The sequence below is a fragment of the Anabrus simplex genome, chromosome 4, assembly GCF_040414725.1.
Source record: "Anabrus simplex isolate iqAnaSimp1 chromosome 4, ASM4041472v1, whole genome shotgun sequence".
NCBI lineage: Eukaryota > Metazoa > Arthropoda > Insecta > Orthoptera > Tettigoniidae > Anabrus > Anabrus simplex.
In genome coordinates, this window is record NC_090268.1 from 333366379 (window position 1) to 333386243 (window position 19865).

General features: G+C 42.6%; 2 protein-coding genes across 2 annotated transcripts in view; one reads left to right on the forward strand and one right to left on the reverse strand.

Moving 5' to 3' along the window:
• The window catches only part of LOC136872700 (arylalkylamine N-acetyltransferase 1), a 65352-nt gene extending 51357 nt beyond the window's left edge, over window positions 1-13995 (reverse strand). The window contains exon 1 of the mRNA XM_067146525.2: window positions 13905-13995. The gene's annotated coding sequence lies outside the window, so the exon portion shown is untranslated. The remainder of the gene's footprint in view (window positions 1-13904) is intronic.
• Window positions 13996-16527: 2532 nt separating this feature from the next.
• Window positions 16528-19367, forward strand: LOC137500496 (uncharacterized). Its single transcript, XM_068227402.1, has 3 exons — window positions 16528-16885; window positions 17216-17419; window positions 19339-19367. Exons 1-3 carry the CDS (start codon window positions 16786-16788, stop codon window positions 19365-19367), a joined length of 333 nt encoding a protein of 110 aa, XP_068083503.1. The 5' UTR covers window positions 16528-16785.
• Window positions 19368-19865: the final 498 nt, after the last annotated feature.

Here is a 19865-nt window from a genome sequence, read left to right on the forward strand (position 1 = left end):
TGGGTGGCTGAGGACGGTTGGCCTGTTGTCGACCCATCATGTCCCACACACACTCAATAGGACTGAGGTCCGGGGATCTGGCGGGCCATTCTAAGGTTGCGATGTCGTGGAGAGCTTGTCTGGAGATACGCGCAGTGTGAACCCGGGCATTGTCCTGCTGAAACAACCCATTAGCAATATTCGCGAGCATAGGGACAACCACTGGATTGAGTACCCTATCAACCCGTTGTCGAGCAGTCATAGTGCCCTCAACAAGCACTAACTGTGATTGCACATTAAAGCCAATAGCTCCCCAGACCATAATGCTTGGTGTTGGCCCTGTGTGCCTCTCGACAATAAGATCGGGGCGGTCCCTCTCCCCGGTACGTCGGCGCACACGATTCCGGTGATCAGTGTGGGCAAGACAGAAGCGCGATTCACCACTAAAGACGACTCTATGCCATTCATTGACCCACGTCAATCTTTCTCGACACCAAGACAGCCTTACACGTCGCTGGTGTGGGGTCAATGGAACACCTTCTGCAGGGACACGGGCTCGTTAGCCAGCTGCACGCAGGCGATTACCAACTGTTTGTTGTGTAACGTTGGGTGCCACAGCTGCTCGAATTTGCGCTGCTGTTGCATGGGGTTCCATCCGGGCCATCCGAATGATGCGGCGATCCTCTCTCACAGTTGTCTGTCGCGCTGGGTCTGTGCCAGGTCTACGAGTGTGGGTACCTTCATTTGACTACTGCTGCCATACACTTTGTACCGTAGATGCCTGTCGGCCAACACGTGCAGCGACAGTCCTTAGCGATAATCCAGCCTCACACAGCCCAATTATCCGAGCCCTCTCAAAAAGCTACAGTTGTTGATAGCGTGCTCTTCTCTGTCGTCGAGGCATGTTTGATGGGGAACACTTCACTGCACAAACTGCAAGTCAACTACGCTACATCAGAGTCCGTATACTGGAGTCGATTCCTCCGCGACCAATCACGTGGGGAGACCTGTAGCAACGATCCAATGGGTCTGAAACTTTGATCGTTTACATACCTACATGGCATCGTTCCATATCTTGAAAATAAACACAAACGACCAATGCCTTCATGGTGTTGGAATTTCCATTTCCTTAAGTGTACATACATTGTACTTTGAAACGCTTAGTTTTTTAAACTATACTGGCCACCGTGTTCACACGATAACGTGCTCGATATGTAAGTATTCTGCAGATCATCATGAAAGAGAACACGTAAAAGACAAACATTACAATGTCAAGAATTTTTGTTTATTGCTCGTTTAACGTTGCACTGACACATCGAATGTTTCCGACAACGGAATGGTGGGAAAGGTCTAGGATTGGGAAGGTAGCGAAAATGGTCTCAATTAAGGAATAATCCCAGCATTTGCCTGATGTGCAAATGGGAAATCATGGAAAACCATCTTCAGGGCTGCCGACAGCAGGGTTTGAACCCACTATCGCCCGAATGCAAGCTCACAGCCGCGCGACCCAACGGCACGGCTAACTCGCCCGGTAATCCATGTTGAGAACAATGGGATAAAAGATTATATAGGCCTATTCATGAAAAGTATTTCATACTATATAAGGTTTTGCCTTCTATTATGTTTGCTACAGACGTATTAAAACCTATCATTTTGATATATTCATGTTCTTTACTACCGAGCGAGTTGGCCGTGCAGTTAGGGTCGCGTAGCTAGCATTCGGGAGATGGTGGGTTCGTATCTTACCGTCAGCATTCCTGAAAATAATTTTCCGTAGTTCCCCCATTTTCATGCTAGGCAAATACTGGGGCTGTACCTCAAGGAATGCCACGGCTGCTGCCCTCGCAATCCTAATCCTTTCCCAATATTGCGTCCTCGAAAACCTTCGATGTGTTTGTGCGGCGTTAAACAACTAGCAATAAATAAATAAATAAATAAATAAATAAATAAATAAATAAATAAATAAATAAATAAATAAATAAATAAATAAATAAATAAATAAATAAGCCTGAGCTTAGGTGTACCACCATTTTGATATGGTGCCATGAGTGTCGGTTACGATGTTGTATTTTACTCTATCGCACGACAGAGAAACTGGAACTATATTGGGCGACCTATGACTGAGTTTTAATTACTTTTCTAGAGATCTTCCGTATGTCCACATCGTAGGACATGGTGCGCCGGGCACACTTTCCTCTGATCGTCAAAACGTTCACTACTGCCGTTTTTGAAATCACAATCTCTTGATGTAGAGGCTGCCATTTTATCACTCGTTCACGGATGGAGCTGCCCTGAAAGTTGTGGAAAAGTTATTTGCGATCAGATAACTACACTGATGTAGACATTAAAAGTGTCTAATACTGCCTCTGTGCTCATTAAATCGACTACCGAGCTCGATAGCTGCAGTCGCTTAATTGCGGCCAGTGTCCAGTATTCGGGAGATAGTAGGTTCGAACCCCACTATCGGCAGCCCTGAAAATGGTTTTCCGTGGTTTCCCATTTTCACACCAGGCAAATGCTGGGGCTGTACCTTAATTAAGGCCACGGCCGATTCCTTCCCACTCCTAGCCATTTCCTGTCCCATCGTCGCCATAAGACCTATCTGAGTCGGTGCAACGTAAAGCAACTAGCAAAAAAAAAAAAAAAAAAAAACATTAAATCGACTATCAGCCCTGCTTCTTGATTTTTTTTTTGCTAGGGGCTTTACGTCGCACCAGCACAGATAGGTCTCATGGCGACGATGGGATAGGAAAGGCCTAGGAGTTGGAAGGAAGCGGCCGTGCCCTTAATTAAGGTATAGCTCCAGCATTTGCCTGGTGTGAAAATGGGAAACCACGGAAAACCATCTTCAGGGCTGCGGACAGTGGGATTCGAACCCACTATCTTCCGGATGCAAGCTCACAGCCGCGCGCCTCTACGCGCGCGGCCAACTCGCCCGATTTCTTGATTTTTGTGTTTTTAGGAGATTCACTCTATCTCGTGAGTTATACTTAAAGACAGAAGATAGAATCTCACATACTTATTGACATTAATGACCAGTGGATCCGTTGTCCTGACTAACTCGTAAGAAAAACAAAGTTCTGCCTCAAGCAAGACAGGCTTAGGCTGGTCCGGTCTAAAACCAAGAAGAGCGAAGGTTATTTTCTTTTTTGCTCTTGTTTTATCATGGGCCACATTCCTAGCGAATGTTTGCCATATGACTGTAGTAGCGTTATCGTAGTGTTGACAACTCTTAGAGATCAAATGCCAAATATCTACGAGCTGTGTTTTACTGGTAACATTTCCTTCTTCCTGTCTCAAGACTCTCTTCGTGAGTGGTGTTGTGTAAGGCTGATAGTCATGCCATACAGGTACATCAAGGTTAATTGCGAACCTATGGAGAATAGAAAAATACAGGCATGACTGCTATTGTAGGTCGATGTAAGGAAAACAAATGGTTCACCTGGGCTGAGTGGCTCAGACGGTTAAGGCGCTGGCCTTCTAACCCCAACTTGGCAGGTTCGATCCTGGCTCAGTCCGGTGGTATTTGAAGGTGCTCAAATACGACAGCCCCGTGTCGGTAGATTTGCTGGCACGTAAAAGAACTCCTGCGGGACTAAATTCCGGCACCTCGGCCTCTTCGAAGACCTTAAAAAGTAGTTAGTGGGACGTAAAGCAAATAACATTATTATTATTAATAATTCCGGCACCTCGGCCTCTCCGAAGACCTTAAAAATTAGTTAGCGGGACGTAAAGCAAATAACATTATTATTATTAATGGTTCACTTGCCCTTTCCAATGATGCGAGTGTTCGAAGGATAAGCAGGTGTATTGGCGTGTCATATGTTCATACTCCAAGTGCAGAGACTGGCAAGTTGAGAACGATTAAGAGTTTATAATTAAACAATTTAAATAATTTAAACAATTTAAGCAATGAAGAATAAATTGTCCGCCTCTGTGGTGTAGTGGTTAGCGTGATTAGCTGCCACCCCCGGAGGCCCGGGTTCGATTCCCGGCTCTGCCACGAAATTTGAAAAGTGGTACGAGGGCTGGCACGGGGTCCACTCAGCCTCGGGAGGTCAACTGAGTAGAGGTGGGTTCGATTCCCACCTCAGCCATCCTGGAAGTGGTTTTCCGTGGTTTCCCACTTCTCCTCCAGGCGAATGCCGGGGTGGTACCTAACTTGAGGCCACGGCCGCTTCCTTCCCTCTTCCTTGTCTATCCCTTCCAATCTTCCCCTCCCTCCACAAGGCCCCTGTTCAGCATAGCAGGTGAGGCCGCCTGGGCGAGGTACTGGTCATTCTCCCCAGTTGTATCCCCCGACCAAGAGTCTGAAGCTCCAGGACACTGCCCTTGAGGCGGTAGAGGTGGGATCCCTCGCTGAGTCCGTGGGAAAAGCCGAACCTGGAGGGTAAACAGATGATGATGATGAAGAATAAATTACAAAACAATGTGCTTTAATATTTTCTTAGGTTTAGATGAATGCTATCTTCCACTAGCTATCGTACACAAGAACCTCGTTTATCCGCCCTTCAGTTTTTTTTTGCTAGTTACTTTACGTCGCACCGACACAGATAGGTCTTATGGCGACGATGGGACAGGAGAGGGCTAGGAGTGGGAAGGAAGCATCCGTGGCCTTAATTCAGGTACAGCCCCAGCATTTTCCTGGTGTGAAAATGGGAAACCACGTAAATTCATCTTCAGGGCTGCCGACAGTGGGGTTCGAACCCACTATCTCCCGAATACTGGATACTGGCCGCACTTAAGCGACTGCAGCTATCGAGCTCGGTCCGGCCCTCATTAATCCGGATCTCCGTTTTATCCGGATCGAAAATAATAAACATTTATTTTTACTTGTACAATATTTCTTTTACGGAGTTGATTCTTCTTGAATATCTTTTCACCGGGCGAGTTGGCCGTGCGGTTAAGGCCGCGCAGCTGTGAGCTTGCATCCGGGAGATAGTAGGTTCGAACTTCACTGTCGGCAGCCCTGAAGATGGTTTTCCGTGGTTTTCCATTTTCACACCAGTCAAATGCTGGGGCTGTACCTTAATTAAAGCCACGGCCGCTTCCTTCCCATTCCTAGGCCTTTCCTGTCCCATCGTCGCCATAAGGACTGTCTGTGTCGGTGCAACGTAAAGCGAATAGCAAAAAAAAAAAAAAAAAAAAAAAAAAATCTTTTCCGCCAAGGATACATGAGGACAGCAATTGGAAGTAAGTCGGCCGCGGTCTATCAAAGGTACCGTCCCGGCATTCACCTGGAATTGAGATAGGGAAACTGTAGACTCTTCTGATTTCCTTGACACATTTGCACGCATTCTCGGTTGCTCGGACGTAGATGTGAACGACGTAAATGAATGGTTGTAAAATGACTGTAATTCAGGCTACGGTATAATGACAGGTGAATAAATTATTGCCTCTGTTCCTCGGCAGGTGATGACGAGAGCGATGGTGAATTTGAAAATGAAACCGGCCCTCCATCAGAAGAAACAATGACTCATGGAGATGCAACAATGCGGCTGGACAAAGTGACGACCTATTTAGAATCCCAGACTGAAACCACACCGGCAGAACTGACGTTAGTAAAACGTCTTCGTGATCATGCTGCGCGCAAACGCTATACAAATATAAAACTGAAAAAGCTTACAGATTATTTTAGTGCATAAAACAGAGTCGAAAATATAAGAAAAGTGTTCTTATATTTTTTGTGCAATTGAAAAAAAAGTATCACTGTACAACTTATATGTTGTATAACATGTACTGTATTTGTTTTTTATTTTTCGGGATTATCCGGATTTTCGATAATCGCGATCAGCTCCGGTCTCACTTAATCCGGATAAACGAGGTTCTTATGTAGTTATCTTCGACTGGTGGGCTGAGTGGCTCAGACGGTTGAGGCGGTGGCTTTCTGACACCAACTTGGCATGTTCGATCCTGACTCAGTCCGGTGGTATTTGAAAGTGCTCAAATAAGTCATGCTCGTATCGGTAGATTTACGGACAGGTATAAGATCTCCTGCAGGTTTAAATTCCGGCACCTCGGCGTCTCTGAAAACCGTAAACTAGTTAGTGGGACGTAAAGCAAATAACATTAAATATCGTCGACAGGTCGGCCATGTAGCTGGTTCAGGTAAATGGTAAAAATATCTGGTTCGCAGCTGTTAACTCTTCATACCTATCAGCACCTTCATAGCGCGGATCGAATAGCTCAAGTGCTGTGATGGATTAGTGTGTCAAGTACGAGTAGTATTCCAAATATATCATCCACAGGAACGGCAGGACAAGGAAGGAAGTTATCTAACTCCCCAGCTCCTCCCCGCCCATTTTCAAGGAGAGGTAACTCAGTAGATCGCGCGTTATGCTTACAGAAAAACCATTCAAATGTTCGGGCCGGTGTGTATGAGGCATGGAAGATCTGAATTTACTATCATTTCTCTCCTTGTTACAAAGGATTATTCATTAATTCAAACGATAGCACAAAGTAAATAAAGGATAAAGAATTGTAAATATTTCCCTTGTTATTCGTTGTAGAATCAAGTTCATTGAACATTCACATTACAACAATTTTATGGAGTGTTTATCGATAGGGCTAGTATTAATGCAGACATTTACGAGAAATTTTGAACCCTCCGCTGAACTACTATTTCCAAGACTGTGAATGAAATTATTTGCATCCTAGACTGCAAAGCCTTTTATCGTGGCCTTAGATACCAATTTTCATGAAGTTCTATTCACTTGTTTTTTGGCGTACATACAGGTACTTATCTGGTGACATTCGAACAGACATCACGGAAATAGAAGAGCCGGGCTGAGTGGCTCAGACGGTTAAGGCGCTGGCCTTCTGACCCCAACTTGGCAGGTTCGATCCTGGCTCATTTCGGTGGTATTTGAAGGTGCTCAAAAACGTCAGCCTCGTGTCGGTAGATTTACTGGCACGTAAAAGAACTCCTGAGGGGCTAAATTCCGGCACCTCGGCGTCTCCGAAAACCGTAAAAGAGTAGTTAGTGGGACGTAAAACAAATAACATTATTATTACGGAAATAAAAGACGATTTTTGGTTGAGACGTGTGCTTAATTCACAGAGGCTTGAAGACTGAACATTGAAAGGAAGAGCAGTGTACAATGAAGCCCTTTCAGTCCGTATACGCACAATTCTACGGTTTAGGGTTATTTTCTAGCGTATTCGATTATTTCTTCGCGTTAGACCGGGGTGCAGCGTTCGTGCGGATTGCGCAGACCTCTCTTTGCATGTTTTGTTGGTTGATAATTGACCAGCAGAATATTGTAAGTATTTACAGGTACCATTTGGCGACCCCCTGGTTATTGTTCAGGTCTGAAAGTACTAAGTAATAATAATAATAAAAATAATAATAATAATAATAATAATAATAATAATAATAATAATAATAATAATAATAATGACATCTAGAAATAATTTATTTAATAAAGGCGAGCTTTTCGCCAAATTGCATTGACCTTCATCAGGGCATGTGAAGTTCTGCGTCAGACAGTGAGCAAAGCAATTCTTCGTAGAAACGTGGAAATCATGACCATACTATCCACGGCCTACCTCACTTAGTGGATAAAGGGCATGTTTCACAAGAGGCCTGGTGTAGGTCTTTCGAGTTGACGCCATATAGGCGACCTGCGCGACTGTGAAGACGGCGCACATACCCAGTCCCCGAGCGACTGGAATTAACCAATGAAGATTAAAATCCGCAACGCGGCCCGGAATGGAACCCGAAACTCTCTGTACCAAAGGCCAACATGCTAACCGTTTGGCCACGCAGTCGGACTGTTCCACAAATAAAATGTTACTATGGCTCAGCTAAGAAGCATCGTTAGTTTTTTTTGTTTTTTGTTTTTGCTATTTTGCTTTACGTCGCACCGACACAGATATGTCTTATGGTGACGATGGGATAGGAAAGGCCTAGGAATTGGAAAGAAGCGGCCGTGGCCTTAATTGAGGTACAGCCCCGGCATTTGCCTGGTGTGAAAATGGGAAACCACGGAAAACCATCCCCAGGGCTGCCGACAGTGGGGCTCAAACCCACTATCTCCCGATTACTGGATACTGGCCGCACTTAAGCGACTGCAGCTATCGAGCTCGGTCATCGTTGGTTAAGTGATCACTGTGGAACTATGACTTTCCTATAACAAGATTTCTCAGCCCAGTAGACAGACTTATCAGCATCTCTTCCTGCGCTCATTGGCTAGTATTTGGATCTCAGTCATAAAGGTGCTCTTATTGGATGCCATCTCAGGCATACTTTTAATGGCTAGTCCACACCAAAGTTAATAAACAGTGTTAACGAAACAAAGTTAATAAACAGTGTTAACGAAACAAAGTTAATAAACAATGTTAACGAAACAAAGTTAATAAACAATGTTAACGAAAACATTTCTCAAGATGTTAATAAACTTTTGTTAACAAACTTCTTTAAGATTGTGTCCACACCAAGATATCTGTTTGTGAGGTTACAATGGATAGGGTCAGGAAGAAGAAAATACTTATAGCTGCATCTTTCATTATTTTAATGAGTGCAATTAGAGAAAGCGCAGACGCAAAGTGTGGCAAAGAAAAATATTGGAAAAGCGTTCAGAATTAAGTTTGGAGAGGACACTTATGTCAGAACTTTTAATTCATGATGCAGCAGCCTTTCAGAATTTTCTGAGAATATCTCCACACGACTTTCAGTACTTGTTCATAGTAATTGGGCCTGAAATTGCAAGAAGTGATACAAATTATCGGAATGCCATCTCCATTAATGATAGGCTTGGTATAACTTTAAGATTCCTAGCAACTGGTGACTCCTACACTTTCATGTCGTTGGTTTGCGTGTTCTAATTACGTCTTTGCGCATGTGCGAACCGAAATGTTAACGAAAACACGAAATGTTAATGAAAAGTTTCATTCGCAAAAGTTAAAGAAATTGTGTTTATCAACATGCTCGAAAAGTTAATGAACAGTTATTAACAGACAGAAATGTTCATTAACAAAGTTAACGAAAATATCTTGGTGTGGACGTACCTTAATGTAATTAATTTGAATTTGCTTTAAGACACGTCTAAAAATAAAATAATAATATTCAAATACAAAGTATAGCAAACTTAGACCTAATAAATTAATGATAGTATCAGAACTCTTCAAGTACATGCATTTTCTTGCCCGCCAATATCAGTTACGGTGTTATAACCCCAACAACTATTGGCTTACATTCTTGATAATTAACTCCAGAGTCTCTATACGGGAAGAAGAAAATTGTTTAACTTGATGTTGTCTAATCCGTTAACGTCAATTTCTAGTGAACGTGCTATGAGTGCCTTGAAACGAATTAAAAACTTATTTAAGGTTTAAGGTTTAAGGTTTTCGACGACCAACCAGAGACTGTCTAACTTGGGAATTCTAGCTATAGAGAAGGAACTGCTGTGGCAAATTAGCAAGACGCCTGACTTCAAGTAATAGATACGTTTGCTGAAATGAAGAACAGGCGGATTGAACTCATTTACATGAACACTGTTTAAGGTGACTTGTACGAAAATCTGTTTATTTCCTATTTTGCTTATTAAATCTACATAACAATTAATTATATCGTTATTTTCGAAACCGACTTTCAACTTATTAGGTCGTGTTACGTACATTTAGTACATGTTGAAGAGATGTTAGGTACAGAACAAAAATGGTCAACCAGACACCAGTGGGATCCGAACTCACAACCTCCCGATTTCGCGTCGGTTGCTCTACCGGTTGTGGGTTCGGATCCCACTGGTGTCTGGTTGACCATTTTTGTTCTGTACCTAACATCTCTTCAACATGTACTAAATGTACGTAATACGACCTAATAAGTTGAAAGTCGGTTTCAATTACAATGCGGTCGTGAAAATTCAATATTCATTATATCGTTATTTGTTAATTCTAAAAGTATGTTATTTGACAACTCCCCGCTGCCTATTTAGTTTATATTTGAAAATAAAACTAGAGCACGTAGGATTATAGGTTGTTACAGGGTTTGTCTTAGTTTCAGAGTCATTAATATAATATTGAATACAGATATGTATGGGTCGAGGAACAGAATTCCATATACATAATATGATTAAAATAGTTTAAATTATAAAAATATCTGGCTACCCCCTTAGTTCACGCTTCGCCAGTGCATGTCCCTAAGGTTCGGATCACTGGCGGTCCCGTGGCTATGATCACGATGTCAACTTCTCCTTAATCTGACACATTTCCCACACTCTGCTGTGATGGCGGATGCGAACTGTGTCACGTACATGGACTTGACCCTATTTTATGGCCGGATATCCTGCGTCTTTTGCTGGAGGTTTAACGTCGTACTGACACATCGGAGGTTTTCGGCGCCACATGGCTGTGAATGGACTAGGATTAGGAAAGTAGTGTCCGAGGTACAACTCCATCATTAGCCTGATGTAAGAATAGGAAACCATCGGACGAGTTGGCCGTGCGGTTAGGGGCGCGCGGCTGTCAGCTTGAAACCTAGATAGTGGGTTCGAACCCAGGCACACCAGGCACATTCTGCGGCTGTACCTTAATTAAGGCCACAGCCGCTTCCTTCCCACTCCTAGGCTTTCATATCCCATCGTTGCACCGTCTCCCGCGACCCGCATCGTGCCTCCTGCTCACTCGGTTATACCCTTTCTGACGCTAACCCTATGAGGAGGGTGTAGCCTATTCACTATTGAACGGGCTGAATAGCTCGGACGGTAGAGCGCTGGCTTTCTGAGCCCGATATGGCTGGTTCGATCCTGGCTCAGTCCGGTGCTATTTAAAGGTGCTCAAATACGTCAGTCTCGTGTCGGTAGAGTTAGTGGCACGCAAAAGAACTCTTGCGAGACAAAAGTCCGGCGCCTTGGCGCCTTCGATAACAGCAAACGTAGTTAGTGGAACGTAAAAACAATGGTATAATAATAATAATAATAATAATATTATGTCCGACTCCATAGCTAAATAGTTAGCGTGCTGGCCTTTGGTCACGGGTGTCCCGGGTTCGATTCCCGGCATGATCGGGAATTTTAACCTTAATTGGTTCTCTGGCACGGGGACTGAGTATGTGTGTGTGTGTCGTCTTCACCATTTCATCCTCATCTCGACTCGCAGGTCGCCTACGGGAGTCAAATTAAAAGACCTGCACCTGGCGAGCCGAACATGTCCTAGGACACTCCCGGCACTAAAAGCCATACGCCATATTATTATTATTATTATTATTTTTCTTATTATTATTATGTTTGCTAGTTGCTTTACGTCGCACCGACACAGATAGGTCTTATGGCGACGATGGGAGAGGAGAGGCCTAAGAATGGGAAGGAAGCGGTCGTGGCCTTAATTAAGGTACAGCCCCAGCATTTGCCTGGTGTGAAAATGGGAAACCACGTAAAACCATCTTCAGGGCTGCCGACAGTGGGGTTCGAATCCACTATCTCCCGGATGCGAGCTCACTGCTGCACGCTCCTAACCGCACGGCCAAATCGCCCATTATTATTATTATTATTATTATTATTATTATTATTATTATTATTATTAGGTGTTCTTGGTAGTGTGGTGTGTTGTGTGTATATGAGGAGAAGTGTGTTCAGATAAAGGAACCAAAGGAATTAAGCAGACGAGACTAAAATCTTCGACCCAGCCGGCAGTCGAACCCGGGTCCCTTTGATAGTAAGGCTACAGCGTTGACCATTATGCCAAGGAGCTGGGCTATAATCACTATTTGAACAGACTCGTAAAACTACAAGATAGACAGGATTTGAATTGTGAGCAATTCGTGACCGTAGAGTTTACGTACACGTTAAAGAATATATTTGATAGACCATTTACGCTGTGATAAATTCGGAAGCCGTCACTTAAACTTCTCAAATTCTTCGCTGGCTTGGACGCAGGTCAGTGGATATACTGTCACATTAAGGAACCTCATTACAGGACAATATTTCGGGGTCCCAATAGCTTTCGAAAGTGAAGTAGCGTGGTGGGCATGCAGTTCTGACACTGACTTCTCTCGAATGTGACCGTGAATAAATTCCCGGCCAATGTACGAGTTTTGAAAAGTAATGTCATATTTCTGTGACTCTGAGCCACATAAAATTGAATATCTTACCGTTATGGTCAAGTATCAACAGTTCAATAAACGTATAATTACAAATGAAGGGATATGAAATACGATTTATTATTAAAAATCACGATGTTATTGGTTTTATGTCCAACTAACTATTTCAATGCTTTTCGGAGATTCCGAGTTGCCAGAACTTTGCCCTGCAGGAGTTCTTTATATGCTGGTAAATCTATCGACACGAGACCAACGTAATTCGGCACCTCACATGTTACGTGATCGAACCCATGAGCTTGGGCTCAGAAAGCCAGTGCTGTACCATCTGAGTTTATTCCGGCTTGAATTATTCGTTAGTTCTTCTTTCAAACAAATATGTCATTATATCTTCTGCAAACGTCACTTTAGATGAACGGACTTGGTATTTTTCTTTGCCCGTCGAGTACCGCTTCAACACCTGCAGATTTTCGGCGTCAGTGGGACTCAGTTGGAAAAGTAGGGGACATTGTTTTAATTAATATTCAGTCCTTGCATATTATTGGTGTCAAAACGGGAAAGTGTAGGAAATAAAATCTCAGAGCTACAAACGATGGGCTTCGAACCCAGCTTATAACCACACTAGCAGTAACTTGTAACAAATTAGTTCTGCGAACTTTTGATTGCTGCAGATTTTCAAACACGACGGAGTGACAGAATTTTGTCCCGCAGCAGTTCATTAACATTCCGGAGGTCAGCGGCACGGAGTTGTGACAGTAAGTACCTTCAAATTCCTCTGAACTCAGTCAGGATACAGCTGGCACCGTGATGTAGGGGTAGCGTCCCTGCTTCTTACCCGGAAAACCCGGGTTCGATTCCCGGCCAGGTCAGGGATTTTTACCTGGACCTGGGTCCACACTCAGCCCACGTGATTAGAATTGAGGAGCTATCTGACCGTGATATAGCGACCCCGGTCTCGGAAGCCAAGAATAATGGCCAAGAGAATTCGTTGTGCTGACCACACGACACTTCGTAATCTGCAGACCTTCGGGCTGAGCAGTGGTCTCTTGCTAGGCCAAGGCCCTTCAAGAGCTGTAGTGTCATGGGGTTTGGTTTGGTTTGGTTCAGTCAGGATAGTACCCACTATCTTGGGAATAGAAGGACGAGACTGACTACACCACTGTGATTGACGATATTATTATTATTATTATTATTATTATTATTATTATTATTATTATTATTATTATTATTATTATTATTATTATTATTATTAGTATTGGACATCACAGGCTTGAATATCGGCGATTTCAGACAGGGTTTTTAATAGAACTAGCGCAATGCAGTAAGATAATGCGGTCATAAAGCTTGCGGCAGATTCTAACGAGGCGATATGAATGGTTCTATGTCATACTACTTACTTTTGCGGTTTCCGGAGACTCTAAGATCCTAGATTTTGTCCCGTGGGAGTTCTTTCATGTGCCGGTAGATCTACCGGCAAGAGGCTGGCGTACTTGAGCAGTACGACCATACTGAGCCGGGATCGAACCCGCTGAGACTCAGAAAGCTAGCGTTCCACATTCGACCCAATCAGCCTGGCAGAAAATATAATCATTTATGTCATTACCATGATAAACTCACATTTAAGAACGCCACTATAACACAGATCGTTACACAGTTTGACCCACACTCGTTAAGTAAACAATGCTGATGAGTGTTTTGTCTGTAAATTTTGCAACAGCATCGTAAATTCCTTTCTAATATTATCTTTCACTTTACGCCGCCTAATCAACAGACTCGTTAATTCTAACTATGTTTTCGGCAGAGCTACTAGGAATACATTGCCAGAGGATTATTAATAACTTTCAATGGCACCTTCACCGAGCACAAACACACATTAGGATATGGTACTCACTGCGCGTGTGGCCGCCTCTAGTGCTGATAGTGCGAAACTGGCAGTACAGACCTTGGACTGGTCGTACTTAAGTGGAACAAGGAGTGAGCTGGTGAACGGGACGGAAGAACGACCTCCATGACGTCAGGATGACACAAGGACTTGATGGCGCTTATCATCGCTCACATGCTGTTTGCAGGTGTTTTACAAATCGAGCCAAACTGCAGAAACACAGTGTTGGAGTGCAACAGTCTAGGAACAAAGGGTCTGCGAAGCGGTACAGACTGAAATTATTTAGGCTACTTAATTTTTGTTGTTTTTGGGGGGCTTTGATATCATGACTGAAACCGTATGGACGAGAATATTTGTATGGATATTTCAAATTTAAATACTAGTTAACCTGTATTGAACAACAATTTTAATGTACAGATAAGGGGAAAGGTTAGAACGCTGTTCGATTTGAATACTGTATATTAATATACGAGCATACGGTATTTCACATTGTATGCAGATTTCGAAGTAAATTACTGTACACGCGGTGAATGAGACTTTTTTTAATATATTGCATGTCTCTTAGCGTTATCCGGAAAGCCACATGAGGAGGTCCCCGTACGTTGTTTCCAATATATCGTGCGAGTTGAGGAGTTGTAATGATAATGGCAGACCCCCTTTTCCTCTGCCATTCACAATCGAGTTCGGGAGTTTCTTCTATAACGACAGACTTACATGCCTACTGCCATTCACAATCGAGTTGGGAAGTTTTCATTATAATGACAAGTCCCCTTGTCTACTGCCGGTCACGATCGATTTGGGGAGTTTTCGTTACAATGGCAGGCCCCCTTTCCTACTTCCAGACATATTCCAGTTGAGAAGATGTCATTCGTTATAATTTCATGCATTTTCGCTACTGCGAGTCGTTTTGCTATCATTATAATGATAGGCCCATTTTCATAATGCCAGTCACCTTACTGCCAGTTACACACCAGTTGGGGAGTTTCGATTATAAAACAGGCCACTTTGCCCAATGTCAGTCACATTCTAGTTGGGTAAATTTGTTCATAATGGTAGACACGATTGCCTACTTCCAGACACAATCGGGTAAAGGAGTTTTGAACAAAATTGTATAGTCCCTTGCCTTCTGCCAGTAAAATCGAACAGGGAATTATTCATTACAATCGTAGGCCCTGCTTACTAACGGCAGTTACACAGGAGTTGGAGAAGGCTCCCATTCCTACTGCCAGTCAAAGTCGATGTGGGGACTTCTCAATAAAATTGCAGACGCCTCTCCTACTGACAGTCACTATCGATTTGTAAAGTATTAATTGTAATGGCAGAGACCCCTTCTCAGATCGCTACAAATCAACTTCAATTAATATATAAATCGACATACGAAAGTATATGTACAGTACGTTTAAAATTACCGATCTTCATTTACAGATTAAGTGCTGCTAAACGGTACGTCATATCGACAAAATTATTACAACATAAGACGCCTCACTTAGTGTTCTACATGGTTAGTCCTATGACATTTCCTCGTATCTCTTATATTTATGGGTTACATTGAGTTAGAGACTTTGAGTAGGGTGAAATTTGGGTACAGTTTTTACACACTGATTTAATATTCGGTTACTGATGTGGCAGCCGGAGTCATAAAATTTGGCTAATATATGACCACTATTCGTGTCAATGTGCGTGCCGAAATTGATAATTCTGTCATTTTTATAAGTGTGTCAAACAATAACATACACGTGTAAAAAGTACAAAATTAACTTAAAATCGAGAAATGCAGCTCTGTCTAATGTATAAGGGATAGAGATACGACAAAAAGTCATAGAACGAACGTTGTAGATCCATCCCGTTTAAGCGGCGATTGTGCTATCTACTTTGTGATACGACTCATCGTTTAGCCACCAACTACCCCGAAACGAAGGTCTGCACCGTCATTAAAATTGCCTCCATATTTCAATATTTACCGGAGCAAAAATGTTACACATTTGAACATCTTGGAATGTTTACTCAAAGGAAAGTGTCCAGGTTTCGGGATTAGCACTCGCGTACGTACGAGGGAATTAAGGAAGAAAGTAATACAGTTAAGAAAGTTGACATTAATTGAAGATAGGATTGTAACTGAGGACAGACGGATAAATGACGATGATGCTTGTTATTTAAAGGGGCCTAACATCGAAGGTCATCGGCCCACAGCCGGATAGGACAAATATGTAAATACAAAGTGATGTATTGGAAAATAAAATGTCCCTCAGTAAATTCTGATTATATGAGTTACGGATTTAAGAAAGCTGTAACAGAGGATAAGTTTGGCTGCAGGGATTCTTAGGTAATGACCTATGGTGTTATTATTTAAGCCGAACGAAGCAAGGCAGAGGCAAGATATTAAAGCACAAAACAGAAGTAGAAGAGAAATACAGTAAACATTTTAGCAAATGCCAGAAAACATCTTACGGTATGAAATAATGGGCTGCACTCCGCGGTGCTGTTGAAATACTAACAGCCACCCAAGAGCTATTCGAAGACTATTGTAACCTCCAACAGTATTCCACAAAAATCCCGCAGAATGGCACCTTGACGTCTCCGTCGCCTTGTACCCAAGGAACAAGCACGAAATGAAGGGGTTAAAGTCAAAGTGGTGTAAGTCAATTTTCGGTAGAAGTTGACTTAGGCACAGAAAGGCGATGTAGAAATAAAAAACTGTTCATAGAAAAAGTGGAGTAAGTCAGAGCTTCACTCATTTCGTCGTTAGATGGCAGCACAAGTTAGACTGGTAATGGATCATCTGTTTTGCTGATAACTGAAGTGGTGTGAGTCAGACTTACACCAGTGTGGTTGTAATTGTTCCGCGATTTTCATCGAGTGTTGAATGCATGCGTGAATACTCAAAGAAACGATGGATTCTGAAATAAGTTTAAGTGATCCGTTGGATGAGCTGGAGTCCAGTGATGAATGGGAGCGTGAACAAGGAGAAAACACATCAGAAACAGATGATGGTAAGTACTATTCACCTTCTAACCTCTCAGTTACTCACCTACTAACCTATTTTGTTGCAACGTTTTTAGCAAGTACTTACATTAGATTATGCCTTAGGTCCTTTTGGTCTACTATTCCCTGAATAATACACCTTTGTAATCGGTTCGGAAAAAAAGAAAGGAAAAATGGAGAAAAATGCATGAAGAGTGATGTTTTTAGTGAATTTTCTGTGATTATTGAAAATGGTCGTGTTGAGTATCGTTTTTCACGTAATTTTGAATGCTGAATCGAAGCTTCCCCTGCAGTTTTTTATTTCGGTAGTAAGTGTAACAAGATGTTTGTTGTTTCAGAATCAGAAGGAGATGAAGAGGTAGACGGCGGACGCCAGCGCAACCATTCCAGCGAATTTCCTACTGCTGGAACTTCTGAGAATCGAGAAAACGCTCACCCGAGAACGAGGAAAAGACAAAAACACGAAAGTAAAGCTCAAAAGCGAAAGCGAGCACGAAATTCAGGGCTCCCGTACGTGTCCTCTAGAGGAAAAGAAGTGGCCGGTAAGCTGTATCAGAACTTTGATTGTAAATGTAAAAAAAAAGTGTGTGGAGAACGTACCTGAAGTGGCGAGGCGAGAAATTTTCGACACCTTTTGGAAGCTAAGCAGTTTTTCTGAACAAAACGTATTTTTATGTGGTTTGATTGTGCAACAGAAACCTAATGTAAGACGCCCACGAAATTCAACGAGAAATGCAGTCTGTTTCAAACAGCTTCAGATTCCAAGTCAGAGGCAATAGCGTTACTGTGTGCAAGCGTTTTTTCTTACAAACACTCCAAGTTTCGGATGGGCGAATGACAAGGGCAATACAAAAAGTACGAGAGGGTCAACAACCAGGAAGTGATGGCCGAGGACGCCATCCCCCCAAAAATAAAACACCGGAGGCTGCCATGAATGGTGTGCGTGACCACATAGCATCTTTCCCATCGTATCAATCGCACTACAGTAGATCAGAGAACCCTAACAGGAAATACCTTCCTCCTGACATGAATGTACGTACAATGTATGAACTGTACAAAGAAAAGTGCACGGAAAAAGGTGATATTCCTGTTTCTGAAGCCATCTACCGTCGAACCTTTAGCAATGAGTTCAACTTGCATTTCCACCGGCCTCTTAAAGATACGTGCACCAGATGCGATGTGCTTGACAAGAAGATTGAAGTGTGTGAAGATGAAGACGAATCTACAAAGCTGAAGGCTGAAAAAGAATTACACCTCAGAAATGCCGAAAAGGTGAGAGAGGCTAGAGATCGGGACAAAGTGAAAGCACGGGAAGACGAATCTTTCTATGGTCTGACATTCGACCTCGAAAAGGCTTTGCCATTTCCTGTTTTGACGACGTCCGTGGCTTACTATAAGCGGAATATGTATTGTTATAACCTTGGCTGCCATGAACTTGGAACAGGTTTAGGCTTCATGTTCTGCTGGGATGAAACGATCGCTTCACGTGGGTCTCAAGAGATTGGTTCCTGTATCGTCAAACATCTTGCAGCAAGAGCGTCATCTGCTAGGCACATAGTGTTGTACAGTGACGCATGCACGGGCCAAAACCGTAATATTAAGTTTTCCTTGTACCTCATGAAGTACATACAGGGCCCTCAAAGCAATGCAGAAATTATCGATCACAAATTTATGGTAAGTGGCCACTCTTTTCTACCCAACGACGCTGAATTTGGATCAATTGAATCGTACGCAAAGAACAAGTCCATTTATACTGCAGACGACTGGTACAGTATCATAATGAAGTGCCGAAGGAACAATCCATTCATGGTGACGAAAATGAGCCGAGAGGATTTCAAATCTGTTGCAAAGTTGGAAAGTTGTATCACGCGACGAAAGAAAAATGAGAACAACATTGCTGTTAATTGGTTGAAAATTCAATGGATACGAATTTTGAAAGATCAACCTTACACTCTCTTCTACAAAGAAACTGTGAATGAGGATATCCCATTTTCTAAACTAAATCTAAAGGCAGCAAAGCCCGGTAGGCGACATTCTCTGGCCAACGTTTCTCAAGATGTTTTGTACCCAAGGGGAAGGCCTGTTACCGAGGCTAAAAAGAAAGATATGCTTGATCTTCTGCCATACATTCCACCAGTGAAACATGAATTATTCGTTTCCCTGCGAACCACTATTGAAGAAGGTGAGGAGCTTGTAGATGTTGGACCTCTGGAAATTGTGGAAACCACATATCCTGATGAAATAGACTGAATCCGTATTGCCATGTTAAAAACATTAAGACTCCATTCGTGATAAAAAATTAAATTGTTTGTATTATTCTTATACTTTGTGTAATGTTCAATAAAAATGTGTTTGAGAAGTGCAAGTCAACTTTACATCATTTTGTTGATGTCCATAGTGGTGTAAGTCTTTGGTTTTAGGTCATACAGTGGTGTATGTCACAGGCTTTGGTAAGGCACAGTGGTGCAAGTGACTTTGGTTAGTGCGTGAGGTACAACTTTTGAGCAAAAAAAATTTCAAATCAAGCCTAATCCCTAAGTTTGGACCTACGTAGTACCTCTAAAACAATACCATCACAAAAACTTGTCTACTGAATTAACTACAATACCTTTCGCATTATGCTCATTTCCTAAAAACGATGATAAAGTGACTTACACCACTATACCTTTAACCCCTTCAAATAATGACGAAAGTGGCATTGCGTTACTTCCCTGCTGGCAAGCAGCTAGAGACGTTGCCATGGTAACCGATAGGTTCGTGCCCATCTGCGAGTGTGTCCGTCATCCAACGCAGAGCACGAAACCTGCAGAAAATAGTAATTCTCTCCGTTATTTGATGAGTAAGTGAAATTATGTAGACAACAAAAATATTTAAAATGAAGGGACGTTTCACATATAATCTACAGATTTTACAGAAAGTCAATAGTGTAGGAGCAAATGTCAAATAAATAGTTTGATCTCCCTATAAACCACCAGTTTGTTCAGTGAA